This window comes from Meleagris gallopavo, chromosome 24, assembly GCF_905368555.1.
Source record: "Meleagris gallopavo chromosome 24, MGAL_WU_HG_1.1, whole genome shotgun sequence".
Taxonomy (NCBI): domain Eukaryota; kingdom Metazoa; phylum Chordata; class Aves; order Galliformes; family Phasianidae; genus Meleagris; species Meleagris gallopavo.
In genome coordinates this window covers 751,286-779,056 of record NC_139427.1, presented here as the reverse complement: position 1 = coordinate 779,056, position 27,771 = coordinate 751,286, and the positions used below count along the sequence as shown (strand labels likewise).

The following is a 27,771-nucleotide window of genomic DNA, read 5'->3' as shown; positions in this document are numbered from 1 at the left end:
TTGACAGGGAGCTGTCGTCGTAGGAGAACGGAGTGAGTCAGCTGTTTTTTAGGCTTAAAACACATCATGGTCAAAGGTGATAGATGCTGTGCTGGAAGCTGAAGGCAAGGAGAGCAGAAATCCTGCAGTGAAGAAAGAGATCCCAGTCAGAAGAGTGCAAGCTTTGCAGAGTGACTGAGCCCAAAGCCTAAATGGCATCTGAGAAAGAGAATGTAAGCAATGGGGCTGAAGGCCGAGAGCAGGAATCGCAGCATGATGCAGGGGATGCTGAAAGACATCAGGGTGCAGAATGCCCCTCTGATACTCCAAAAAGGGCTGTGGTTGGTGAAGCTGCCTGGCCACTGAGCAGCAAGGAGAATGTTTCAGGCAGACCCGTGCCTCTGGGAGATGAGTGCTACTCAACACCTGCAAGAGTCAAAGCAGAAGAAAAATCCTACTGTGGATTATCAGAGAAACAGAGGAGGAAAAGTGTTGATTTTGCAACTGTAACAAGTGCTGATTTTGGGATTACTCCAGAAAGCTTTGTTAATGGATCTACAGGTAAGGCAAGGCTGGAGTGATCAGTGCTGTCTGCTGTTCTCTGAAGACCGTCCAGTTCAATCCCTTATCAAAAGCTTCAGAGTTCAGTCAGGTTCACGGTGACCAGCTCAGTTAGAGTAAGTCCAAGGGTAGGAATTTGACTTCATTCCCTATTTGCTCTAATTCTTTATTTTACTTTTCTTCTGTTCTGGTGATCAGCTGTCAGCGAGTTTAGTATCAGAGTAGTCATATGAGTCCTGCAAGTACTGTTTGAGTTCCTTAATTCACAACTGAAAAACAAAAAAACCACTTCAGTTTCTCTCTTGGTATATGATATAGTTGCTTTTTATTCTTTCTTATTTTCTTACCTGGAAAAACAAGGGTCCACGTCTTATTTTTCTGTTGTACACAGTTCTAGAGTCTGTTTTTAGGGACCTGATTGAAAAACAACATGAAAGAGAAGGGGTTGACTGGATGATCTTGTCAGTCTTTTCCACCCTTAGTGATTCTTTGATTCTCTAACAGTTTTCTGAGCCGAGCAGCTAAATAAGAATTGTTTCCATAAATAACATAAAACACTCCTTAAAAAAAGAAATGTACAGCAGAACACTGTTTTAGTGTTTATCTTCACTGCATTTTTTTCCCCATCTCCATTTCAGCTAAGTCTCCAGCTGCACTAAAGCTGAGACGAAGATCAGCCATTGGAGCCCGGGGGTCTCCAGAAAACAATACACTCATTCAATATCTTGCCCAGCAGAAAAGCAACAGGCAAAAAGAAGATTTTACACAGGTGAGGGTTGTTCTCAAGTGTCTAATGCATCATTTTAATTCCCCTAGGGATTGATTTGCAAGTCTTCCAATTTAACACCTGCTGGCAGAAAGAAACTACAACCCCAAGGAAGGGGTCAGTAGACGCATTCACATCAGAGTGCATTCACTGCACTTAGATATCTGGCAAATTAAACTTAGATGGTTCAGATTTAAGTCAATACTAACATCAGTGATTTTTTTTTTTTTTAATTCAGACTTGGTTTTATTTCAAACCAACATAGACTCACAGTAAATAAATTCTGGTAATGGCCTAGGGGGACAGATTAGAAAAAAGAACAACAAATTTCTTGATACTGTTCTTTTTTCACCATGTGAGTAAAGTAGCAGTGAGATAAAATACTTGCTTCTTCCCTGAGTATGCTTTATGTCAAAAGTATGAATAAGAACTGAAAAAAAATTGCATGTCATCTCAGAAAAAGTGCCTGCTGACATTGAGTTTTCTTTTAGCAGGCTAATCCTTGTCAGTTTGCCAGGTCACTGAGGAGCAAAATGGATATCTTTCAAAGAACTTTTAGGTCAGTTCAAGAAGCTGAAGGGAAGAGGGGTTTCTCTGGACTCTCACAAGTATCTGCTGCTTTTCAGGAAGATGGCTGTTGTAAGTTCATTGATTTAAATATTAAGTCTTCCTTTCAGCCAATAAATATGAAATGAAAATATTTTCTTTTGTGAGAGCTGATGATGGTTTGGGAGTTTTTGCTTGGCTTAAGGTTTTCTTGGTTTTAATTGTTTGTAACTCTTACCTGTCCTTAATGTGATGTGAAGTCTTCTGTTCAACAGCTTTTAGGTACTGTATAATCAATGGATATACAGATGATATAATATATCCAGCTTGGCTGATGTAATTGTTATATTGGAGTAAGAAAAAAAAAAAAAAAAAAAACCTTATCCTAGGCTCACAAAATAGATGCCAGTAGAGCAGATCTCCAGAGAGATCCTTCCCCACTGGCAGTCAGCTCTTAAACGGCTCTAGGAGAGGTGCAGCCAGGCTCCACCCCTTCCTGCAGCACAGCTGAATTGCCTTCACCTGTGCTCCCGTGGCTGACTCATTGCTTGCCTCAGGTGATCAATCAGAGGTTCAGGCTGTGATTCAGCAGCCTCATACAGGTACACTTAGGAATCAGGTTCCATTACTGTGCATTTCCTTATTTCCTAATTAAAAAAGTACATATTGCAAAAGCAAGTCAGGGCAGTGCTGTGGCAACTGTGAGAAGCTGTATTGCTATGATTCTGTGCTGGTCTTGATGACGTTTATAGAAGAACTTTTTCTATTTTTTGAAGATTTGCTAATGTTATTTTCAAAGTAGAAGTAAAAATTTCATGGATTTTTTTTTACTGATTCAAAAAATAGCTTCTTTAATCTTTATTTTGCGTGTGTGAAGAAACACAAAAATAGCATTAACTGAATAATCTGAAATTGTGGTTTATTTTTAATCACAGTAGCTCAGAACAAAGCACCTGTCACAAAAGAACACAGTCTGGGTCAGAAGAGCGAAGCTTTCATGTCTGACTGCAACGGAGCTGATTTAAAAGAAAATTTAAAAGAAAATTTAACCAATAGCAGTAAGTCTGGTAGGAGGATATGCACCATCTTGTCTTTACAGCAAGATGTCACTGAACCAGCTGCTGTTTCAAAGGTACTTATCCAAGTGTGGGCAAAGAAAGTAAACTTCACAGCAAATCTCCCTTGGAAGAATTTGTCTTATTAAGGGAAGCAAAATCTGGTATAGACACTGATGTTATGGATGGTGGGAATGCTGTAAGCTGCCCTAGTCAGCAAGGTTATTCTGATAATTACAAAGAAAGCTCATTTTATTCTATTAATAAAATTTAAATATGTATAAGTTCCTTTTGAGTCCACAGCTGTGTCACTGTGTGGCACGTTGACTTCACACGTTTGGCAAATACAGGTGTCAGAAATGTGAAGAGCTTCACAAAACTCAGCAGATCAATTTGACCTCTGCCTTATCATATATGTGCTTTTTTGTATCATCTATCTATTCTTGTTACTTCTGTAGGAACGGACTTACAAGCAAGGCAATCCTATCGAGTATTCGGAGGCTGTTCTAATTAGAGATATCTTAGAAACAAGCCATGGTAAGAGGATTCATCACTATTACAATCTTGTTATATTCTTATTAAAGAAAAAAAGAAAAAAAAATAGAATGTCTCTAAAGAAATGTTTGACAAGCACTCACTCCATGCTCATCATCTTGGCTACAATTTTTAATACAGCAGAAACCTGAAATAAGTTTGAGATAAAAGCTAACGGAGCATATAATAACAGGAAAAAAATACTTCATACTGCCGTCCATTCAGCCCTTAATTTTGTTGTTTGGGCCATGCTTAAGGAAAAGTATAGTTGAGCATTTTGTGTTTGTGAAGCAGAGGAGAGTGTAGAGACTCCTGGGGAGAGAAATCCTCCCCACAACCCTTATCCTTCACGTAACACTCAATTTTCACATTTTTATTTCATAAATTGCTCAAAATGTGGAATGTAAATATGGCACAACAGCAGCAAAGATTCAGAGAAGAATGGATTTTTCTTCAGACACTGAATGTAGTTGAGGGGTGTACACGTGTTTTCCATAGAGCTAATACTGAATGCTTCTCAATTTTACTTCAGTCTTTAATTGTCATATATACTTGCTTTAAAGATTTCAGTCCTGACCGTATCAGTAAAGAAGTCAGAAGTAATGTCATAGCAGATCAAAGCAGGACAAAGGTTAATTTTGCAGAAGATCTAATTGTGGGGGTGTATGATGGAAGCAAGCCGCCTGTCACACCGCTGCAAACGAGGAATGCTTCGTTAAGGGAATCCACACCGAGCGGCTCCCAGCTGCGATCTGTGCTGAAGAAAACACCAGTGGAGCAACTGATGGACTGCATGAAGGTTGGTTAATTAACTTACGTCGCAGTAGAAATTGATTCGTATTTCAGGATGCTTCCTGACTATTTGTATGCACTGGAGATGGTTATCAATGGTTTATTTTTGTGTCGTGGTTGATTTGAAGCTTTCTTATGAGAAGATCCATTTTTATGCTTTTAAGTTTTACCCAGAAAAACAAATAGGTTTGTTAAAGAGTTGCACTGATTGCAGATTTTGCTTTCAGAGGAAGTTATTTTCACTTTTGATGTGAAAAAGGACAGTCCTTAAATGGTACTTAATAAATGTTATTATCACATTTGACAGGAATATTCAAACAATACTGTTCACAGAGGAGGAGGTGAATCTTTTACAGTCTCTGATCACATCTGTGAAGCACTGCAAACAGGTTTGATTCAGTTTTTTTTGTTTTTTTCTTCTGTTGTTGTTCTGTAAATTGGAAGATTTGCAAGATCTGAAGGGTATTATGGATTAACCACCACTGAAATAGCTCATAAGTGGTAACACATGGTGTGAAGTGGAAAATGAAGTTACCAAGGGAAAAAAAAGTACACTTTAGAAAATATTTAATATAGAAAAATAATGGTATTGATAAAAATATTACAAAAAATCCTGTTATTCATGAGATTTTACAGTTACCAGATACAACTTGAGAGATAGCTGGTGTTTTCTAGACTTCTATTTTCTTTTTTCCTCATTTCTTGATATTATAGTAATGCTAAACTAAAAATTCTTGTAGAATTGATGTCTAAGGGCAATATTTTGTTGTTTGGTTAGTGGATGATTATTTAAGGGAATATTAAGATCTGTAGAAAGGCCTTGAAACATCTCTGCTCTGTGAAAGCTCTGCTTTAAGTCTGCTAAGCAGTCGTCGTATTTTATTGCAGTAGAGAAAACTGAACAGTACAGCTCCAAAAGGGCAAAGAAGAAAAAAGTGACTTTTGGAGAAGATCTCAGCCCAGAAATATTTGATAAAACTTTGCCTGCAAATACTCCATTGCGCAAAGGATCAACACCAGTCTGCCGCTCGGGGTCAGAACGTGGCAGCCCTTTCACAAGGGCAGGGCTCACTGAAGAACCATTAACTCAGCCTAACTTTGATTGCAGTGATGTAAGTTTTTGTTTTCTTTACAACTACACAAATAGCTTCTCACAGTCTCTTTAAGTGTTCAATGTATGAACTTTTTTTCCTTTATCTTTCAGGAATGTATTGAGCCTCCTCAGGAACAACAGGAGGGCTCTGTTGCTTCAGAAAAGCTCTTACCTGTTGAAAATACACAAGGTAACCTTGAGTCGTGTTTTTGTCATTAGACAGTACATCTTTCTGTATCTGAAAACTGAGAGATGACACAATTGTGTTGTTTTTTTTGTTTGTTTGCTCGACATAGGATGTATTGTGCCTGAAGTTAAATGCTCTTCCTTTCCTGTGAAGGTCATTGCAGTAGCTGCCAGAGTTTGCCTACTGTTTAGATTAACTGGATGTTATTTGAGGTTGTGTTTTTCCGCACAAGTGGCCGATCTAATCAGGCTTACTGCTTCAAATAACTGGGCTTACTATCTGGATTTATGATGTTCTGGTACTGATGGTTTTAAAATAGCGAGCAAAGCTGTAAGAAAATAGAGAAGGATATTTGTAATTTTGTGTCTCAAAGAAAACTTGGTAAGTGTTAATTATTTTGTTACTGAGTATTATTTTCTTCTGTTCTGATCTACTTTGTAAAGCAAGTCTTTTTTTTATCTTGCCATGTTTGATAACTATGTGCACAAAATGTTACTCAAGGCTAAGATCTAAACATACTGTGTGTAGTGTTAAAATGGTGTGAATAATTTCCACAAAACATGATTGACTTCTGTTGATCTGAACCAATATTCTTATTTTCTTTATGTATAGAAGCAGAAACTGACAAATCAGACGTGAAAACGACTCGCTCCTCTACTAAAAGGAAGGTAAGGTTCTTCAATGGTGGGGTTTTGTTTTCTCTACTTCTTCCAATGAGGATATTTTTGTATACCTGTTGAAGTACATCAGAGCTTTTGCATCCTCAGATATGAGAATTATAGATATCCAGGTAGATGGAAATATCTATGACTTGGTGCAGCGAAGGAAATCTCATTTTTGACAGAAAGTGGATTTTCAGTTATTAAAACCAGCTTGGATTACAATCTGATGCTTAAGTTTACTATTTCTGTTAACTGTTGGAGGAACTTTCCCAAAGAGCCTAGCCATAGCAAAAAGTTGGAAGAGATATATCCATAGGCTTTCATTCATGGGATCAAGGGCTTCAGTCACTGACACGTAATCACAGAGCGTTCTTAGGGTTGTTGCACTGTTTCTTTTTTGAAAAAACAAACATGCACCTAAACATAGACATTCACCCCAATAACTTAAAATTCCTATTCTTCAACAGTACAGCGCCATTTCCGAGGGGACTGACTGTAGCATCTCAAGAACAACCAGCACTAAGAATGCTAAAGACATTAAAAATCCAAGGAAGAATGAACTTCAAAGACCAAAGAGTATGACTGTATCTGCTGCCAAAAAGAAGCAAGTAAGTGACAGCCCAGTGCAGCTGGTGAATACTGCCTTTATTTCTCTGTCCCAACATCTCACACAATTAGTCTTCTTTCTTGTATGTTTTCCACAATTATTTTGATTGTTTTCTTAATTTGGTTAAGTTAAAAATCAGTTCTCATTGGAAAAATAATTCTTTATATTGTAGTTTTTAGATTAATGTGAAGAGAGCAGAACAAGCAGGGCATAATTTCTAGGGAGATAATTATTTTCCATAAAATCCAGTAATGGTGCAAATTACTTTGTGGTATTTTCCAACAAGGATCCTTGTATTTGCATTGTGCTCTAATGTGGTCCTCTTGATCTCTTCAGAAAACAAAACGTGCAACCTTTGGCAAAAGAAGAAAGAGAAAAGTGAATAAATCCTTGTATGGGGAAAGAGAAATGGCTTCAAAGAAACCTCTTCTGAGTCCTATCCTTGAGATTCCAGAAGTTTTCTCTTCTTCCTCATCTCCAAATTCACCAAAGACAATTGCACATTTTCCAGGTAATGTGTTCTTTAGTCTTATTTTACCTTAGTTTTTCCTTTGCTTTTATTTCATAGCTATTTATAAAACTGTTGAGAGCTACCTTCAGTTCTGTGCACAGATAAAGAGCCCAGTCTGCATTTTTCACTTTTAATGGCTTCTGGAGTAAAATGAAGTAGAAATAAATAAAACAGAGTCCAAAGCATCTAATAGATTATTAGTCTCCAGCTGCATAAATTTAACTCTTATAGGGCTCCAGTGAAAAGATTCTATACTTTCACTGGATACAGACAAATAGGAACATGATGTGCAGTAGCTTTCTGGGGAGATTTTTTTTTTAATGCTGTTTATGTGGAATGCTTATTTAGTAGTCTTCTATTTGGTAAAATACTAGAAACTTTTTATTGTAATACTTCAGAAATTGTACATTCACAACTGGAGCCAAGTAACCATGTATCATTCTTTGTATTTTTAGATCATTCCACACTCAGGGATGTTCATAACGATGTTCAACAGGAGCAAGTGACTGAAAGAATGAGAGAGAAAATCATCCCTGTTGTTGATGTGTATCCAAGCTCTGAGGAACTGGATATTGTGGAAGAAGGCAGCCCCAGAAATACAGTATTTCAGGTGATCTGATCCTGTTTCTGATCTACTTAATGTTAGTGCTAGAAAGTAAGTCTTGTGCTTGGTTTTGTTATATTAAAAAAAAAAAAAAAAAAAAGGGAAATTGAAAAAGAAATAATTAGCTGTTAATTGTCAAACACTGAAAGAAGATGGCCGGAGAGATCATGGAATCTGCATCCTTGGAAGGAGTCATTCTGAACTTGGCTGAAAAGGCCTCAAGCAGCATAAACTGCACTCCTCTTTGGAGCAGGTTCTTTCCAAGGTGTGGGGTTCTATGAATTTGGATTTTTTTTTTAGTTGTTTAGCTTTTATTTTCAAGAATGACTCAACTTTGTGAGGAAATCTAGAGTGTTTGCTTAATTATCAGCTGTTTGAAAGAAATTTTGTATGATTATTTTTGCCTCTAATTTTTTTTCTTTGCAGTTTCCAAATGTGCCAGACACAAACAATGTTCTCAATACATATGACTGTTTCCAGCAAGCTGAAGAGACTGCATGTTTAAAAGGGAAAACAGAAAGTGATTTATTGATAGAACATGAGAAATTACAGGGAGATTTCCCAAAGAAGGAGGAGTGGTTGACAGAGCTAGAATTTCCAAACCAAGAGGTCACTGATGTACATGAGACTCTCCAAAGAACTGAGTGTCCACCTAAAAGGTCTTCAAGAGGTAGACCACCAAGAAGAAGAAGTAGCAGTACTGTGAATATTCCTCCTGTTGAAAAGTCTCATTTTGAAATGACTGGAGACAATCTTCAGTTTTCTTCTTTTGATGTTGAAGAAGTTTTATCTGCTCCACAGCTAAAAAGTAACTCCTTAAAAAAGCCTTTGAGAAGAAAGTCAAGTCTGAGCAGTGAAACAAGTCGGGTGAGACGCAGCATGAGACTACAGAAAGATACAGAAACGGAAGGACTTGCATGGATTGAAGTAACCAATGAGATTCTGCAGAACCCTTCTCTGCTAGCTCCTGCTTGTAAAACCAGGAGAAGAATAAGCACATCTGTCCTTACAGAATCTGAGAATATTCACCATCGAGAAGAAAATCTCATCCAGTTTGCAGCATCAGGAAAGGAGAACAGTGAATCTGTTCATGTTGCTGGTGGTCCTTGCAGAAGGAGGAGGAAAAGCATTTGTGTATCCACACCTCAAGAAACAAGAACTTGCTCTCAAACCAGGAAAAGGAGCATAACAAATTCTGTACGTAGGAGAGACAGCAGTAGCCAAGAATACTCTGAAGAAATGAACATACCTCTTCAAAATAACACTACCACGTAGTGAGGTTTCAGCTACCTCTCATTTTCTTAAGTGAAGGTCAGTATTAGATTCTTATATTCTCTCTTGTGAGTTCTATTTAGAAATAAGATATTAATTCTCTATTCCATTTAAATTCTTGTTATTTCCTTATTAATATTCTGAGTAACTTAGAACTGATTTTGCTAGTTATGATGAATAAAATGGTTGAGGGTCAGAGCTGCATGGAAGACCCAGCTTGGCTCAGTGCTTTGGTCCATAGGCAGTCATGGCAGGTAACCAAGGGATAGCTTTTATTCATGATGAACTGCATTCTGACATAAACTCTTCATTGTGTTCTACATCTTTGCTTGTGTGTTTTCACACATTAGCTCTGTCTATAGAGCAATTGCAGTTTAATACTGTGCACGTTATTAAAAACTCAGCAAAAGACTTTCTCTGCAACACCAGGCTCAGCCATTTCAAGAAAGCAAGGATGAATGTCTGTCTGTCAGCTGCAAGAGTTGCTGTAGGGGGTAATGAATTTCCTTTTTAGGAAGATACAATAAGGACAAAACAAATCACCTTAAAATGCATACATAAATCTTGTGCATGTTTACATGCATGGGTTTTCTTAATGTTAGGATGAATATGCTTACAGCTGTGGAACCTGCCCAGCAGTTTGTGTTTTCTGCCTGTGAAACTTGATAGTGATTATTGGACTGGATTAGTTTTATTTATCGTGGCATGTTTGCCCTGCTCACAAATGCACAATCATTACATGAAGTTGTTAAATGAAGAGTGATCAGAAAACAAATGGAGCTTTTGGCCATTTTAAATAAAGAGTAACAAAGTTATTACTTCAAAGTTGCAGTCTTATGGTAAAAAGTTACTTTTCCTATGAACTAATGTTGATATTAATCCATTTTTTGCCAAAAGGGCTTCTTTCTTTTTATTTTTTTCTCAAAAGACCAGGACTCAAACTTATGGATTTGTTAGTTTTGGAAGTCTAATCAAATAAAACATGAATTTCTATTCAGTAGTCAAGCCACAAATGTTCTACAGTATGCCCTTTTAGCTTGAATTGTTTGACGTGGTGGTATTTCCCCTGTGATAGGTCATTCCTTGTAAATTATTTTTGAAACCTGTATTCCACGTTTCAAAAATGCCATAAAAGAATTTAGAGTTCAGGAAATAAGAAACAACCTCTGACTCGAAGGGGAGGAGTGCAAGGCAGCAGAGCTGTAACCAAATGTTTAGGGACTTTGCTTGCCTTTGTGAAGGGTATGGTTCCTGCAGCTGAGGCTGGGAAAGACCAAAACGTTGGTTTTAAACAAGCACAACCAAAATACATTTTAAAATTGCATTGCATATAACAATTAAAAATGAAACTGGCAGAGGAGAGCAAAATATTCATAATATGATGAGGCTGTGTTTCATTTCTGGGCCCTTCTAATCTTGTGTGTGTGCTGTGCATACACTGCATAATACCCAGCAGCTGAGCTGTCATCTTATCTTTTCAGTACTCCTGGTTTGAGCAGTGTAAAAATAAGAAATGATGACTGTAGGTGCCTATTTGAATAGTTGGTGTTGCTTTCATTTCTCATTCCATTCTGTGTCAGCCCCAGTGAAATACCTGTGTCACCTTTCAGTAAATAGAGCTTCCTGCTGAAAATGATCTCTTCTGTGACCTTGTTTTTACCATTGTTGAGATGGAATAAAATATTTCATGAACTTGGCTGCTGTTATAAAGGTGAAAAGCAAACAGAACAGTTTCATTTTTATGCGTGTTTTACTTTTCTCTACAGACATCATCAGCTTTTCCCGAGACAAGAACTCCTAAGGCAACTTGAAAGAAACTTCACTAATTAAATGCTGTTCATCCTGTACTTCTATAGAAACATTACTGAAGTTGTCAGAACAGTCTCCCTGATGTTTTATTTCGGGCTTTGGGTTTGTGTCGCAGTGCAATTTTTAGGCTTGGAATCGAGATGGCAACAGTTACTGGGGTTGTTTTGCTGTGATAGCAGGATTTTGGCTTACCAGGAGAGGGCACTCTGACATGAGTTTTGTGGTCATAGCTGAATTATTTTGAAACTGTAATGTATAAAGTCTTTGAACAGATGCTGTGTGACATCAAAACTAAGTAATAATAACTGCTACCATTTAATGTTCAGAAAAATCAAAATAACAACTAAACTAAGCACTGAAATTAGTCAAATTAGTCACTTCACCAGAGAAGTGAAACACTTAAGCACTGTATTCAGATATGACTTTACATGTGGAAATCATATAGCACTTTAAAATACAGCATTGCTCTCTAGAGCTGCAGCAGAGATGTTAAGGTGTACCTGTTAAATCACGCAGCAAGGCAAACCTTTTGAGGCTGTGGATGTCAGAGATTGAAGTTCTGCCTTAAACAGGTCAAGCATTGAAATATCCTGGAGGGAGAGGCAGTAAATTAGCACGGATGATACTACAGGGCTTAATCTGCCTAGAACCTGCTTTTTGTGGTGCTGCTGTCCTATGCATCACTCACAGCAGCAGTGGAAGAGTATTCTCCCCTGAGGTTCCTTGGGTGGATGTGTTAAGTGCACTTCAGATGTGAAGTGTAAATGAAATCAGAAGTAGAAGAGCCAGGGTAAGGAGAATTAAAACAAAGCTGGGCTTTGCCTCCTGGCACAACGTGGTAAATAAAGAGTTGGATCCCACGTACTCACTGGCAATTTGCCTTACGTCAAGGTGAGGTTGGAACCTGCAGAAAATAACAGGTTACAGTAACTGGGTTTAATATGCAGAGGACTTGAGAGGAGGCAAGTCTTCAGTTATGCAGAAGCTTGGTGGAGGTTACTGGTTGGTTCTTTGTATCTACCAAATGGTACAATAAATGTTTTTAAATTAGGAAGAAAAAAAAAATGTCTGGTTAAGCAGCAAGAGGAAGCTCCAGCACCAGAGATAGCAGATTGCCTTGGGAAGCTGTGGAATCTCTATCACTGGAGGCTTTCAAGAACAGTTTAAACAAATATCTGTCTGAAATGACATACGATATTTTCTTGGGGTAAGGATGGGGCCTGGACAGGCTCTCAAGATCCCTTCTGGCTGTGTTTGCTGATTGCTAGAGATTAGGGTTACAAAGTGAATTGAGATTGGCTAATAGAGAAGGTCTGAGCTAGAATCTGTCATGGAATAGGGAGTAGGAGATTACTAACGTTGAGGGCTGTGTAGCAAGGGAACTAACTGGGGAATTGGGGAAGAGCCCTTCAAGTAAGGCTAGTGAGATGGTCCTAGTATTTTAAACATTCAGCTCTCATGTGATTTGCTCTTCTGAACAAACCATCTCTACAGACCCCAGCAATTGTGGAACCTATGATTTGATGGCTGTGCTGTTACACAGAAATGTGAACCACGGAGTGCTGTTGTCTGAGTTACCATTAGTCTTTGAAGGACCAACAACTTCACAATCTTATCCAGCGAACAAAAGTACTTCCCAAGTTGGTCTCTTGCCTTTATTTCTGAGTAAGGGTATAGCAATTTAATTGTAGGTATATTGTGTGCAGATTCAAGATATTTTAAGTGTGTAGTTCTAGTTCTCAGCTATTGCAGCACTATAATGAAATCTTTGGTGTTGGACAGTCTCCTTCAGCTCTCATTTGTTCTCCCCGTTCTTCCAAAAGGAGACTTTTTTCTCTTAAGAGAAGGTTGTTATGAAAGGCTGTTTTGTATTTCAAAGTATTCACCAACGTTGCATTTTGGGTTGCATAGACATGAAATGGCTTCAAGTGTACATTGCCAAGGAACTGTATTCAGCTGATTGCCATGAAACAATCATGGTCTGATTAACAGAACAAGTGGTGAGTCCTAGAAAGGCTGATTATCTTGCCAGTCCAATGTAATTATGATGTAACTAATAAGTAAGAGTAATCATATTGCTTTTGCTTACTCTGTCCTATGAAGCACAGTCTTCATGTGTTTGTAGATAGTCAGCTGACTATGCAGAAGCTAGCAAAAAGTACATCACACTTGGGATGGTCTTTTCCTAAATTTGCATCATGTTAGTGAGTTGAGAATGCAAAGAACAGTAATATGTGTTTTCATAGAGTCATTTGAGTTAAAAGGGACCCCTAAAGGTCATCGAATCCAACTGCCCTGCAGTGCGCAGGGACACCTGCAGCTCCATCAGTGCTCAGAGCCCATCCCCTGTCCTTGGGTGTCCAGGGATGGGGCATCCACCACTTCTGTGAGCAGCCCGTGCCAGTGCCTCACTGCCCGCATTTTAAAAACTTCCTTGTATCCATTCCAAATCTTCCCTCTTTTAGTTTGAAACAATTTCCTCTTGCTGTGTCACTGCAAACCCTGCAGTCTGTCCCCTTCGTTCTCACAGCCCCTTTGGATACTGGAAGGCTGCTATCAGCTCTCCCCAGAGCCTTCTCTGCTCCATGCTGCACAGCCCCAGCTCTCAGCCTGTCCTTGCAGGGGAGGTGTTCCATCTCGTCCTTCAGAAAACTTTAAAGTGAAAGAGCAGGATCATTGTATTATTCTTTCCCAGTCATTATTTTATGCTAATATTTTGCTGTACTTAAGAATCAGTTACAAAAGTGGAGACTATATTTTCAAGTTTTCTCACGTGTGATTTAACAGAATTAAAACAACTTTCTCAACTTGGTAGTTACTACAGGCAGGGAAAGTAAACAATGAGAACAACTTGTGCTATTTTTCTGATTTACTGATAAGCTGTATTTTAAAATAATTGTAAATAAACCTTCATGGCTTTGGTTTATTTTTCTCTCCTTGCTTCTGACCAACTTGATAAAGTGGATATTGAAGCACCTCCGTGCTGGATATAAATGCTGCTATTTTATAGTCATTTAATTGTGATAACTGTGTGGTTCTTTAGAACTCCTGTAAATTTTGTGCTGTAGCTCTTCTTTCCAACTCTGCATCCCTCTAGCACTCACAATTCACTAAGACCAGGGAAGTAATTAGTGATGAGCTGACCTACACACAAAGAAGCAAACAGAAAGTAGATCTACATACAAGGAGATGGAGAGAGGAAGAAAAAAAAAAAATAAAGCCAGTGAGGTATGCCAAGTATAGCTTAAGCACATAGAACAGGAGTGGGCAGCGAAGAGATTTCATTTTCAAGCCTACAGGTATGTAAGCAATGGAAATAACTTTAAAAGCAACTGCAGTGTGTGGCTGAATATTCCTTCAGATTGCACACTTCTAAGATTAGGAGGTAAATAGTGCAAATCACAGTTTTAACTTGCAGTTAGGTGAGGTCTAACTCTGCTGTGTCCCCGTGGAAAAGATGAAGTTGTGCCTTTAACTTATAGACAAAAAGGCTAATGTATTAGTTTTGTAATTAAGTCCTGTAAATTGTGCATAACAGAGCAATTAACTACTTTAACCAAGCTTTGCAGGGAGAAGAAGAAAAACCTATGTGCACTGGGAATGAGGGTATGGAACATATTCCCTAACTCAAACCTGAAAAACCTGGTGTTAGTCTTGGGTTATTTCCAGTGACCCCTTGACTCCCATCTTCCTGCCCCCTGCACAGATTTGGAACTGGTCAGCCATTTTTGTTTTTGGAAGGGAGAGGAGACAGATATAATGAATGGCTTTTATTGTGCAATATTTCAAAACCTTTTTGACTGCATTCGGATGGGATGGAAAATGTTCTACCCTGTGCTGCAGCCAAAACAAACAAAACATATTCCCTAAACCTGGATGTGTGTTTCACTCAAACTGGCAGTAGTTAGAGCTCTACTCTTAAACAAGAATTCAGTTTGACAATTTTTAGGCCTTGTTCAGCTGAATGTAACAGCCAAAGAAAATACTTGGAAAAAAATTAAATAATACACATATTTACAGCTTGCAGGTGGCATTAATTTTTGCAGTTCGTACTGTTTAGTTTTTTAGAATCCTTGTTGGTTGGGATATATTGTAAATGTTAAAAAATATTCTTGTCTCTTTTTTTTTAAATGAGGGTTTAAAAAAAAAAGAAAATAGTCATTCTGAAGGAAAACACACTTTATGTAGCTCCCTGATGGGTGATAAATAGCTGTGATTCAAGGCTTTAAAAGTTTAGGGTCTACCAAGAAACTGAAAATTCTACAAACATGAGACCCAGCAAACCAGCAGTAAAACCTCCTGACAGAAACCTGCTATGGACTGGCTTCCAACTCCACTAAAGTTTAGTTTAAATACCCTCTTTATGGTGGAGGCTTACTGCTGGTTTTTGGCAGTGCCAATCAGTTCAGTGAAGACCTTGCTGTGTGTTACTGAGATAATTCACGTTGTGCAATGTCTTTTACAGCTTGAGCAACCGTATTTATTATTAATAATAATAATAATTTGAAATTTAGACACCTATGCCCAGAGGCCTTCAGGTATTGTAACAATGAAGAACTGAAAGCGTAAACTATTGAAGCAGACACCGTGCCTGGACAACACCTCCCTGCCAGCCCTGCAAACAAGTCTTCTATTCTTCACAATCCTACCCTCCAAGCAAAAATCCCTTTGTGCAAATGAAATACAAAACTCCAAAGGTTTTTAAGTAGATAAATGACCTCATTTTCAAAATCATTATGATGAAATCACTGAAGATTACAACAAGATATCTCAAAGCCTGAAGAGATTTTGCTGGGACAAATGGTGGTTGAAAGACCTGATGACGTAGTAAATTAAACGAGCTCAGAATTAGGAGATTGGGCTTTTTGGTCCTTCTGAGGTCAGGGTTTGATTTTATGGTGGTTTTGAATTAAGTGTTACTCAGTTTCCTTGCTTTGTTTTTTTTCATTTACTTGCCAGTATTGTAGCATCAGGATGAAAAATAGAAATCTAATATCACCATTACAGCATCTGAGTTGTACTGAAGATACTTTTGAAGTCATGCTTCACTCTGTCATAAATAACTTGTCAATCTTATACAAATATTTGAACAAACAAATGTGCTCAGTGCCATCCTCAGAAGGTCAGTAATACTGAGTTTTGGAATTCTTATTTGAAGTACGACTTGGAAATGTTCAGCGTCTTCACGTGTACTATTGAGAAAAGGAATTACGTGGTTACTAATATTGATTTATGATTAATAAAAAGATCCTTTCACCCTCTCCTCAAGAAAAAAATTGTGAGTACTCATGGCATGTTTGGCAAGGAAAGCTTTGTAAGGTTTATATAACCAGTATGTAACGAACATATAAGGTAATGCTGAGCAGTACGTAATGTAAGCTAGAGAATGTAAACCTTAATGTACTTTGGTCTCTTGCATCATTCCTGCTGCTTGCTTCTCACAGTAGATATACATCTGCTGTACCTTGCTGAGTTTTCCTGTTTCACAGTGCTCTACTGCCCCTGGTTTGGAATGTGACAAGTTGGTTTGCAGAGCAATGGTCCAAAAAGGAAAGCAATGCAGTTGTAGCACAGAGAATGTGTGTATACACGAGATAGCAAATGGAAGCATTGCTTCTAGGAACTCCTAGTGCCTGTAATGTAGTGCCTCCGAGTAGAGCCACAAAAAGTTTAAGGCACAACCAGAGCTTTGGTGTTAAGTGCCTTGGGATTTCACTCTTGTATAGGAGTTAAAGCAAATGATAAGGCCACAGGCAGAATTAATTATGTGGTTTCACACTAACACACAGAATAGCCAAAGCTACAAATTGTTCCTCTTTTATTACAAAGAAAACCTCTGCTCCTGAAAATGTCTTTTTTCTCATTCCGTTAAGGATCAGCAAGAGCTAGGCGCTGGAGGTGGTAGTTGAAGAGAAGTCTTAAACTAAATCCTAAAACTTTCCATTTCCATATTTTTAGTGTGCTTTTCTCTGCTTTCAGCATTGAATGCAGTGCAAGTAGTATGACTGTGCCAAAAGCTGTTTAAACAATATTAAGATGTTTTCTTCAAACTTCTCCCTAGGAAGATACTCTTTTTTGAGAGGAATGTTTTCCCTAGAGCATTACATCATGAATTGGTTCAGTTCTTGGAGTAAGAAATTGGACCAAATGGTGGAGAAGGTCTCCAGGGGAAACATACTTATGCTGTTAAGTATTCCCACCAGAAAGCTTAGAAACCGCTTACATATTACCATTCTGTCCACATTTAGCCTTTCACCTTACTGCAGCTGAACAGAGAGGGTAGGGGGTGGTTAGGCTTTTTTAAAGAAACTTGAAACTTCTTTGTTTTTGTCATTACAGGATTTTATTTTTTTCCCCTTATTGTATCTTGTGAACTGAACTCTGATAAGGGAACGTCTCATTTTTGACAGCAGTGCTGGGTAAAGGAGCTTTTGTCTTGTATGCAAACTGTGAACGAAATCTTAATTATGAAAGTTTCCGTGGAAACTTTGGATTTCGTTTTTGTTTCAGGATTAAAATGAGAGGAACCTCTGAGAAGACTGGAGGACGGAGGGATTTGGGTGGATTTGTGGGAAGGCAGCCTTGTGATCACCGTCTGAGCTGGAGCAGTTTTGTGTTACCTCTTGTGCACGGGATGGTTCTGCATCAAAGATGGAGGCACTTGATACAGTTTGCTTTATCAAACGAAAATAGCAGAAGGAGGAATGTACTCCTCATATTTAGTCATGCAAATCAACAGATTTTTTAAAATATAGCAGTTTTACTCTGTTCTTTGAAACCCGGTAAGCCTGCAGTTTCATAAAGGTCTGCATTTTGTTTTTCAGAGAAATTAAACATCTAAAAGCCTACTCAAGGTGCAAGTTTGATTAGGAAACTTTCAATTTCTTCATCTTTCATTTGTACAGTTGCATTTCAGGGCATGAAAATAGATACTCAAGCAATAAAACTTAGAAGTCAGATATTACCAGAATAACTTCCTAAACAAACATGCCCCAGGGCAGGGCATGCTGGTGGTTCATGAGTGGCCCAAATGGTGCATGGAGCTGAGCAAGAAAGGAGGCAATACTTCCGAGTCAGGTTATCAGGGCAAAACATGTTCTGCTACCCCAGGTTTGGCTGATGGACAGAAAGACAATTTTTGTGTCCTGAGCCTTTTGTCAGACACCTTCAATCACTCCTTAGGAATCAAAAAGGAGCAAAAGCTTGATTAAATTTGTATCCTCCCTCTCAAATGATATGATACTCTATAGCTGTAAGGGGCTAAAGGGAAGGTCAAGCCCTGGAAATGCTTTCTCTGTTCCTGTTTGATATCTGTGCTTTCTAAAAGATGTTTTTTCTCATTAAAACAAAACCCAAAGAAAGGGCAGACTTTTGCTGTTCCTAACAAGGAGGACCATTAAGCTGGTCCAGCTGCTGAGGGTCTGGTAGTAAAACTGATGACTGGAAATTGGCATGGGATTGTAAAATTCTTCTGCCAAAATAGATTGGAATTATGTAATCATACACACACTAATTATTCTGTGTGCTGGATTCCGGTTATGAAGTCATATAGTAGATAATGTATGATTGGAAAAGGAGATAAACTGAAATCAATGGCCGTGCTCATGTTGGCTGCAGCGTGCTCCAGGTGAGCATAGATCAGTGATACTGTATTCTAATATAAAAAGGCTGTGATTTTAGCATCAGTGCTTTGCCCTGTTGTCCCAAACCTTGATGTAAGTTTAGATGACTCATTTCTGCCATATGATGATTGCAGCAAAGTTGATAACGGTGCATACTTCTGACAATGGCAATTCCCACTGCATCCAAGCTCTCTAATGCAGCAGATGGGGGTATTTGGTGTGCAAGACTTATGCCATCTCTGGAGAAAGTGACAAGTCGTGTTAGTGTTCTCTAGTGTGGGTGCTGCTCTGAAAATAGATTTCAGTCCCTTGCACAGCATAAGCAGCCATGAGGTTGGAAGAGAGCTTCTGTACTTCCCCACAAAATCCATGCAAGATAGAGATCCTACAAATGTTTCTGATTGGAAATTACCTTCTTGTGGAGAATGTGTGTCCTTAGGAGTTGGAGTAAAATTATCACCAGTACTGACAGTTAGGCTCTACACTTTAGTTTTAATGCACAAACCCATTCCAATCCAACAACTGTCCTTTGCAGCAGATGCTTCTTTTCCATGTCTCCCAGAAGGAGCCTCTTGATACATCTCCTAGCAATTCTGAACTGCTAGGAATTTTTAGTAGGATGGTCACTTAATCTTCCTGCTGCTGTTAACAAGAAGTGAAAAGATACATTTATTCGTGCTTCCCTTCTCAACCATTTTTTCACTGCAGAAACAAACTTCTTAAAACTGCTTGCACCAGATGATTTAGCAGTATGGCCAAATAGTCCCTGCTTGATTAAGATGGATGGTAGCTGTATTTGGAGCAATAGTAATTAAGACTCCCATGGCAAGCAAAGAAAAATAACAAATTAATCTAATAAGAGCTTATGGGGAAACTCTTAAAATGAAAGGCATACTTAAAATCCAGAACTCCTTAACACAAGTAAAATCTTATTAAAGCTTGAAGAGTTATTAAAAACCAAATTAATTTCCCTGTGTGTATTTCAGTATTTGTACATTTTCCACTCTTTTTAAAATGCATTTTAATAATTTTAATAATTTTTAATTTAAATTTTAAGACTCATAAGACCTGAGTTTTTCAACACAAAATGGATGCTTTCAGTTGGATGACAAGATTTCTTTAAAATGAGATTAACTCTATAGTTATGTTTTAACTCTCTTTTGATCTGATACTTACTTGCATGGGACAAAATGTGCTTCTGTCTCAAAAACAGATCTACATTGCATTTTCTGTCTCAGTCAGGAATACCTTCACTGAAAATAAAGACTGCCTGCTCTGCTCTGCCCCTGTGATAAGCATTACAAGGACTCTGAGTTCTGCTCTTGTTCAGCTCATGGCATTCTGCAGCTCTTTGATACCGGCCAGCTCAATTCATAGGTTTGTGCCTCGGTTTCTACGTGTGTAAAATGAGATGCTCTACACCTCTTGAAGGCTATGGAAAGCGTGCCAGCCACTCAGACGCTATCAGTGAACTGCTGCTGGTTTTAACTATTTCTATCCCAATTCTATCTGTGGGTACAGAGGTGAAGTAGTTAATGTCTGATGGTCAGCAGCATTAACGTTATTGCTGTTCAGGTGTGACTGACAGGAAAAGCCCCAATGATTTAAGGGCGGTGCTGCTTTCAGAAGAGAGGTGGCTTGTTCAGCTTTTTAAAGTCCTTAAGATAATGTCTTTTATATCTATGATTGATTTATTTGATATTTATGCAGTTGGCAGTGGGATTTGAAATATAACATAAGCACTTCCTGAGATGTCAGTACTCCGATGTTAGTGGTCTGAACAAGGATGTAATTCATATCTGCAGGTGCTTACTCTGGTATCAAACACTTCAATAACATCATGCTTGTGGAATCCGGCACTCCCCAGTGTCCCATTTGTATCCTGATATGCCCACGTCTTTCCTATGTGTGTTTTTCTTTCTTAAGGAGCTCTCATTTCCTTCAATAGGATATGTTTTATTTCATCCTTTTTCCTGCATTTACTCATATTAATGTCACCGCATTCACTAGTAATAGCTCGGCTTGGAAATAACCCGTATATCCCTGAAAACACTGGGCCTGAAATTTAATGCCTGGGATACTTTATTAAGAAAGAATAGATGTGTAAGTGAAGGGAGGTAATCACTTCTTTCTGGACTCTGATTTGATCTAACTGGTTTAATGGTGCACCGAGCCACAGCCTCATGGCTGCGCGTTGGTTGTCCTGCGGGCAGTGCATGAGGGCCCTGGGCTGAAAGCTGTCCAATAGGGAAGGGGAAAAATAAACAAAAAGACCATAGACACCTTTTAGTCTTCTCTTACAAGGATTCTGTAGAACGAAAAGAAGTCAGATTAAGGGCTCTCGCTCGCAAGCAACGTCTGAGAAAGGACTGCACCGTGCTGGCTAGATCAGCTGGCACTCTTGGAGCTGCATGTTCACTGATGGGCTGTTCTGCTTGCTCTTTTTGTGCCCTGAAGCATTACTTTATGTAACCCCTTCCCTTAGACACTTTCTCCCATTTTTATTCCATTTATAGGCAGCATGTTTATGTTACAACTTGTTTAATGACAGTTAGTTTGTCTTTTCATTGCTTTGCAAAGCAGGTTTGCGCATTTTGGGGGATCTGAGGATGCTGCATTGTGGGGAAAATTGTGTCCTTTTCCCCATTTCTTTGGAGACATCAGTCTTAACAAGCTTCCTGGCAACAGGGAAAAAGTGTCTGCCATGGAAGGGCATGAGATTTGCACAGGCTACAGAGCTGATTGCTACCTATGACAGCACAGGAGGGGTCCCACTGCACGAACTCCAAAATGCCAGAGCAAATTTTTAGTTACGATGCCATTTTGGCAAAACATTTTGATTAAATATACTGCAGTGTTCAGTGCATGAAATCTTTTTTATTTCCTGCCATTATCTCGCTACAATCACAAGCACTTTTTTATTATTTTTATGGATGTGCTCATCAGCCATAGCTTTTCCCATCCCTGTGGGAATTTCTCTGCCCTGAAATGCTGAACTTCACAATATCTGGTAGGAACTGCATTTTTTTCCCAGCTGGTTAGCAGTGCAGCACCAGAGTCTCTAGTTAACAGTGCTCAACTTGGGGAATTTTACAAGCCATAATCTATTTGAACAACTCACTTGGGCAACAACTCATGCTTCATTGTAAACTCTCATAGGGGACTCATTTGGGGAATAGCAACGAAAAGCAATGCTGCAAAATATAGGATCTTGCTTGCAATCCAAGCTGTGCTCCTTACACAAGGTATGCAGTCTGTATGTGTACATCTTACTGTAATGCCAACCAAAGTTGAATGTTTGTTTGCAGCATGATGCTAAATCTGTTATTAATCTTTAGCTGATGGAATAACTCACATTTAGAATGGGAAAAGACCCATTCACTTTTATTGCAACGTCACAGAGTCGTTGAAACACTTTCATACTAAGCTACATGCAGGCTGGGTTGACTTGAGAGAATCATTGCTGCACTGACTTCACAGGAGGCTGCACTTGGTTTTTATATTGCATTTCTGATATACATGAAGTTACAGAGCATGAATTAGTCCAGGAGAAATAAGCCCTGTAAGCAAGCTGTAGCCATTAGGATTTTATGTCTGATTGTCATTCATTGTTACACTGGTAACAAAGTCAATGCAGAGGAAGCAGAGGTTCCAAAATCCTTGGCTCCCACTAATTGAAACAACGAGAAGGACTTCAGCTTGAGCTCCTCAGGAGCTACGACCCAAAAGATAACTTCTCCAACTTAATACAACGGAAGATAATGGTGCAATTATACTGAACCACAATATGAGTTGGTACAATAAGAGTGCCCTTATAAGATATGAAAAGCAAAATCTACTGGGGGTTATGAGATACATAAAACCCTACAGATGGGGATTGGGAGAGGCATACAGTATGCATGTTATTTCAGTCTCACAGTTTATAAATAGCAAAAATGCAATTTCCTGCTTTCATTCAGGGCAGCTGCAAGTCACTCTGGCCTGTGGAAAATAGCCTGCCTGACTCACGATTAAGCCCAAGTGCCACATGCATCTTACCTGCTTCAGCCAAAGCTGCACTTCAGCAAACTCCTCAGTCTATCTCAAATTTCCCCTTCCTTCACATCACCGTACCGCTTGGTTTTCCATTTCAAACATCTTCTACAGTCCTGCCTAGGAAACACATACTGCTCTGCTACCAGGTGGAGACAAGGAATACACAGCATTTGCCCCCTCATAATGGAGGAAGAACCAAAACAAAGAGGAACAATTTCATTTCCTCTCTTCAGCAAGAGGAAAAAGTCTGCACACCCAAACCATTCCTATTTTCCCTTCCATTTATCATCTTCTAACTCTTCATGGTTTTTTGCTGTTAACTTGCAGGACTTCAGTTATTCTCTCCAGAGAAGTAAGCAAATGTGATCTTTTGTTGCTTTCTTGTTGTTTGTTCCATATAAATACACACACATATATACAGCTTTCAAATATCATAGAGCTTCCAATTCTGGGAGAGCTTTCCTTTCACAATTACTCGCTAAATGTGCTGAAGGCAAAGAAATAAACAAGTGGAGAAATCAGTTTCGTGGCTGCCAAGGGCGTGCGCTTCCTCTAAAGTGCTGCTCAAAAACCACACCTCACTACAGTCGATCTTTGCAAACCAAAGATTCAGCAGGCACAGTGTGCAGAGAGAAGGAAGGCTGGGACACGCTGCCTTGTCCCTTTTGGACATCTAGCACGGTCAAAGAGCAATACTTTGTAAAGGAATGTATACACGTGCATGGGAATCAATGCCACAGTGATTAAATGACTGTGATGAACCCCAAATGGGCTCCAAAAGTTCACAAGCGTTCCCCATCACAAGAAGTGATGGTAACTCCAGATATGCTGAAGTTTAGAAAGCAAAATACCTCTTTCCCTGCACAAACGTTTGTGGGATCAGCCCAAACACACCTGTTTCACAAAGGGAGGGGAACTGCTGAGCTGTGGGCTGAGGAGCCGCCTGTGGGGCTGGCTGGGCTCAGGTGCTGCTGTTGTAGAACAACTTTGAAATTTCACTTACTGCTGAGTGAAAGGACTCAATGTGAAATGCTCATAGATACCAGCCACAACCTTGATGAACTTTAGGGTGTAAATCAGTAGCTCCTGATTGCAATTAGAGCAGAGTACTGGGGGTGTTTGCTCAGTGAAGATAAAAGCCAAGCATGAAATTGGGTTTTGAAGCCCTCAGAGGGTGTAGTTTTGCTTGTGCAGGATGTGCTGCCTGTAAAACAGCCAAAGGAAAGGTGTGGTTTTAGTTTGAGATTTAGACTAAGAACTGTGCAAATAAGGTCATTTCTGTGCGCCCTGCTGGTTTGAGATGGGCTGAATTCAGGCAACCATCTATGGTTCCTTTCTCCTGTTCTGCATGTTAGCAGCTGCAAAAAGGGTCTGGGTCTGTTATCCCTGGTTTAAGATACCTGGGTACATGTTGTTTTGATGGGGGGGGAGGAAGCAGGTTGGTTTACATATTGCAGAGAACGACTGAGGAGGGAAATGCCTTGGCTAAACAGTTATTTATATCTTGGAAGTCAAATAATTAAATAGAAAGTTCAGCAGTAGGCTAATTCAATGTTATGCAATTGTTAACTCTAAGTATAGCCTGCAAATAGTCATTAGTCTGCTCCTCTCTTTAATTTTCTGTGTACGTAGGAGCCAGAAACCAATAAAAAGCAAGCACCCTTTGTTTAAGGAGTGCAATTTAACTCCTTTGCAATACAGTATTTAAGGAACCCCTAACAGCCTGCAGATATCAACGGAGGGAAAGCAGAAAAGGCTTTTATTTCCTAAGTTGACATGAAATGTAAATGTTCCCAGTGCATCAACTTGGAATGCCTCAGTGCTGCTTCCCAGTAGGGAAGGACTTCTTTGAGTATTTAGGCTCCTCTATGTGGGCATAGGCAGCTCGTGCTTAAAGACTGCTTTGTATTCTTTGCAGCACCAGACTCTCCGAGTTAGCTCCTAAGTTATGTTGAATTTGTAGTGGTTGACTTCTTAACATTGTTCCTCTCTACACTGCGATGTTTTGAACAAAAGTTAGTAGATATTTCCTTCGGGTTCATTTTCTTGCCACACTGAGACGTACAGACATAATCCTATGGTGGATTTTACCAGGATGGGTTCACCACAGTTCGTACTGATGTAGAAAAGTAGACACAAAATGAAACACTGAGCAGAAAGGCAGATGATAGAATCTCTCAGGTTGGAAAAGACATTAAAGATCATCGAGTCCAACCACAACCTAATCCTGTTCCTACTGGTGCTCTCTGCGCCCTTAACGAGCATAATCTGATGCTCCTCAGTGACAGCTATTTTGGTTTGGCTTCTAAAGCTGTAGAGCTGTGTTGGCATGATGCTTTGCTGAGACTAATTAGCTCTTATGCCTGGTAGGTATATTAGCCTGAGCAGGCTGCTATGCTAGTGGGACTAAACTGCTTTCTGTAACAGAGTTCAGTCTTTAGAACTAGTTCAGGTGTCTGAGGACAGTTGCTGCGTTATGCCACCTGGATACAGCTTTGATGACATCGGGCAAGTTACTCCACCTTTCTGTGCATCCATTTTCCCTTTCACCCTTTCCCTCCTTCGTTCCTAGTCCTGTAATGACTTAAACACGTGCTTAGCTTTGTGCTCTATGTGTAACCCTATTGGTGTGCATAAATCTTGTGAGAATAGGGCTCACACACGTGTTTCAGTGAATTTATTCAGTGTATAAACTCAAGCACATGGGTAAATGCTCATAGCATCTTGGATGTAGGGCAGGATGGTCTTTTACTGTGTGCCTGGATGCTGCAATTTATCATAATGAAACAAACCCCGTATATAAATGTGTGCAAGGTGTCTGCCAGCACAAATCCAGTTGCCTCAGATTGCAAAGGTGGAAGTAATCTTTGAGGGTGGGGAGGGGCTGGGAGAGAATGAAAAGTTATTAAAAGCAGAAGAGATCTCAAGGAGCCCAACTTCGTTTCATTCTTATGAAGAAGCTTTGAATACAATAGGGAAAAAGCGTTGGGAGTAATTATCCAAAATGGGTGGCATAAATCCGAGCAGAAAGTAATACATCAGTTTTAAAGCTACTCATTTCAAACTGTGAGTTAGATTTATTTGACCTGCATTTGGGAGCAAATATTAATGAAAGGGCGAAGGCAGCTTATGGCTCTTTCAGTTCTTTCATTTCCCACTAGATGTCTCTGGTGTAAAAACTAATTATGAATGTTCTTGATTTAATTTGGAAAAAAAAAAAAATTGGATGAGTCTTTTTTTATTATTTCTTTTAAAGTCTCGTGTTATTGTGCAGCATGCAGCTTAACCCTTGATCTTTCTTCAGTAACTACTTCAGCCTCAAGTATGACAAGAGGCCACTTAGAAAAGATGCAGTTAATGGAATGCTTTTTTTAATAAAGAATTGTCCAAGCATTATGAGAATCCAACCTTTACTCCCACTGATTTTATTTATTTATTTTTGCTGGTGTCTGTAATGTGTAACTTATCTCCCAGCTCTGATGGCAGGTGTTTGGTAGCTACAGAGGACTGGCATGTTTGAAACAAGGAACCACCCATCTCCAGGCTTCATCTTTCCAAGGCAAGGGACCAACCTGAAGTGTTGAAGTGACCTATGGCAAAGCCACTGCTGTAGACCTGCAGTTATACACAGCTCTGACGCTCTGCATGCTTTCTTGTCATTCGTATTTGCTGACTGCCAGAGTCTGTGTTCAGACATCAATGGATTTTGACCTGTAATGATGACTTACATCTTTAGGGATGAGCTCACTGTACCTTGGAAATTCATTGTTGAAATGTTTTCATTAGCACTGGAGGTGCTGTGATTACTGGAGTTGTGTTATCCTTATATCCGTTGTGTTTAAACAGAAGATTCGGGCTGGGGCTATCTCTGCAAGAGCTCATGCTGGTTTCTTTCCTGCACCATTTCAGCCTTTAGTTACCCAACAGTTCATTAATGTCAGAATCAGGGCAGGAGCTCAGATATCACCACGGCCCTTTCCAGGCCCTAGCAGGTTGGTGACAGCTCTTCTAATGGAATGCAGGGATGTACAAATTCAACAGCCATTTTATTGTCCTCTGCAGTCTCCTCTTATGCTTGGCTATGCTCTCCCAAGATAGACATGCCATTAAACACAGTGTAATCACTGGCACAGCAGGTGTATTGAGATACAGACATCTAGTAATGCTTTAAATAAAGGGCATGAGTAATAATAATAATATAAGAAAGCAAACAACAAAAAAAACCCCAACACTGCCAGTCACCATAAGAAAAGGTATCCACTGGGAAATTAATAATTGCCCTCTGTGGACTACATAGCATATGCTGGCTGCATCCTGCTGCCATTTTCATTTTAAAATGTTGAAGTTAAATTATAGCCTTATAAGCTTACACACTTCAAAACCTGTGCTTAAAGGTACACAAGCAACAAAAATCCAAACGGGAATGTCTTCATAGCACTACAGAAATATAAGACTTACGAAGAGTAACAGTGGGAAACAACAAACAAGCGATTCTTCTCCCCACAGAAAGCCACAAATGAGTTTCTCTCGTGACAGTGAACCACGTACAGATGTTTCAGTAGAGCTGATGACATTTTTCTGATTGCTTTATTTTGTCCTGTCCTTTGTGTTGCTGGGATGTTTTGTCATCAGTGAATGTTCTGCAGTTGGTTCTGTTCTAAACATCCCAAAGGTGATGGAGAATGGTTAGGAAAAACTTTGTTGTCCCATCTAACTGCTATGAGGGGAGATACAGAGCAAACAGCATGCAGCCTAAAGCACCACTAGCAGAGACTTGGCCTTGTTTAGCTTTTCTGAAACTTTCCCATTTTTTCCACTTTTTCCAGTTATTCTGCTGTTGTGTTTCAGATTGAACTCCGCTCTTCAGTCTTGCGTTTCAGCCTCATGGTAAGGCAGTCCCAGCTCTCAGCACTTGCATAGTGTGCTGCTGGGAAACCAGAGGTCTGTGTATGCATTTGTTCTCTCCATAGCACCTCACAGAATCCCCAAGCTTGACAGGAGTCTGTGGGCATTATTATAATTAGATAATAGAATAATTTCATATGCAATTGAAAGTGCTGCAGGGAAAGAAGAGGGGTATTTAGGAAAGTGGATTGTAATTACTTGAGCTGGAATTTGGCCAGGATACAGAGGTTA

General features: G+C 39.3%; 1 protein-coding gene across 7 annotated transcripts in view; it reads left to right on the top strand.

Annotated features, from left to right (window-relative positions):
• The window catches only part of CDCA2 (cell division cycle associated 2), an 89,561-nt gene that overhangs the window by 644 nt on the left and 61,146 nt on the right, over positions 1-27,771 (top strand). For 3 of the 7 annotated variants that reach the window (XM_085242748.1, XM_085242750.1, XM_085242749.1), the window contains exons 2-16: positions 8-540; positions 1,179-1,309; positions 1,798-1,945; positions 2,788-2,984; positions 3,366-3,444; positions 4,005-4,240; positions 4,541-4,622; positions 5,122-5,345; positions 5,438-5,516; positions 6,126-6,181; positions 6,643-6,783; positions 7,119-7,293; positions 7,749-7,903; positions 8,324-9,208; positions 10,936-13,904. In XM_085242748.1, coding sequence (XP_085098874.1) covers positions 192-540; positions 1,179-1,309; positions 1,798-1,945; positions 2,788-2,984; positions 3,366-3,444; positions 4,005-4,240; positions 4,541-4,622; positions 5,122-5,345; positions 5,438-5,516; positions 6,126-6,181; positions 6,643-6,783; positions 7,119-7,293; positions 7,749-7,903; positions 8,324-9,172 — 2,901 coding nt within the window. In that variant the 5' untranslated portion in view covers positions 8-191 and the 3' untranslated portion in view covers positions 9,173-9,208; positions 10,936-13,904. Of the gene's footprint in view, positions 1-7; positions 541-1,178; positions 1,310-1,797; positions 1,946-2,787; positions 2,985-3,365; positions 3,445-4,004; positions 4,241-4,540; positions 4,623-5,121; positions 5,346-5,437; positions 5,517-6,125; positions 6,182-6,642; positions 6,784-7,118; positions 7,294-7,748; positions 7,904-8,323; positions 9,209-10,935; positions 13,905-17,488; positions 17,733-27,771 lie in introns of those variants that run through there. The other 4 variants (XR_014887948.1, XR_014887947.1, XM_085242751.1 and 1 more) reach the window with 3 other exon arrangements.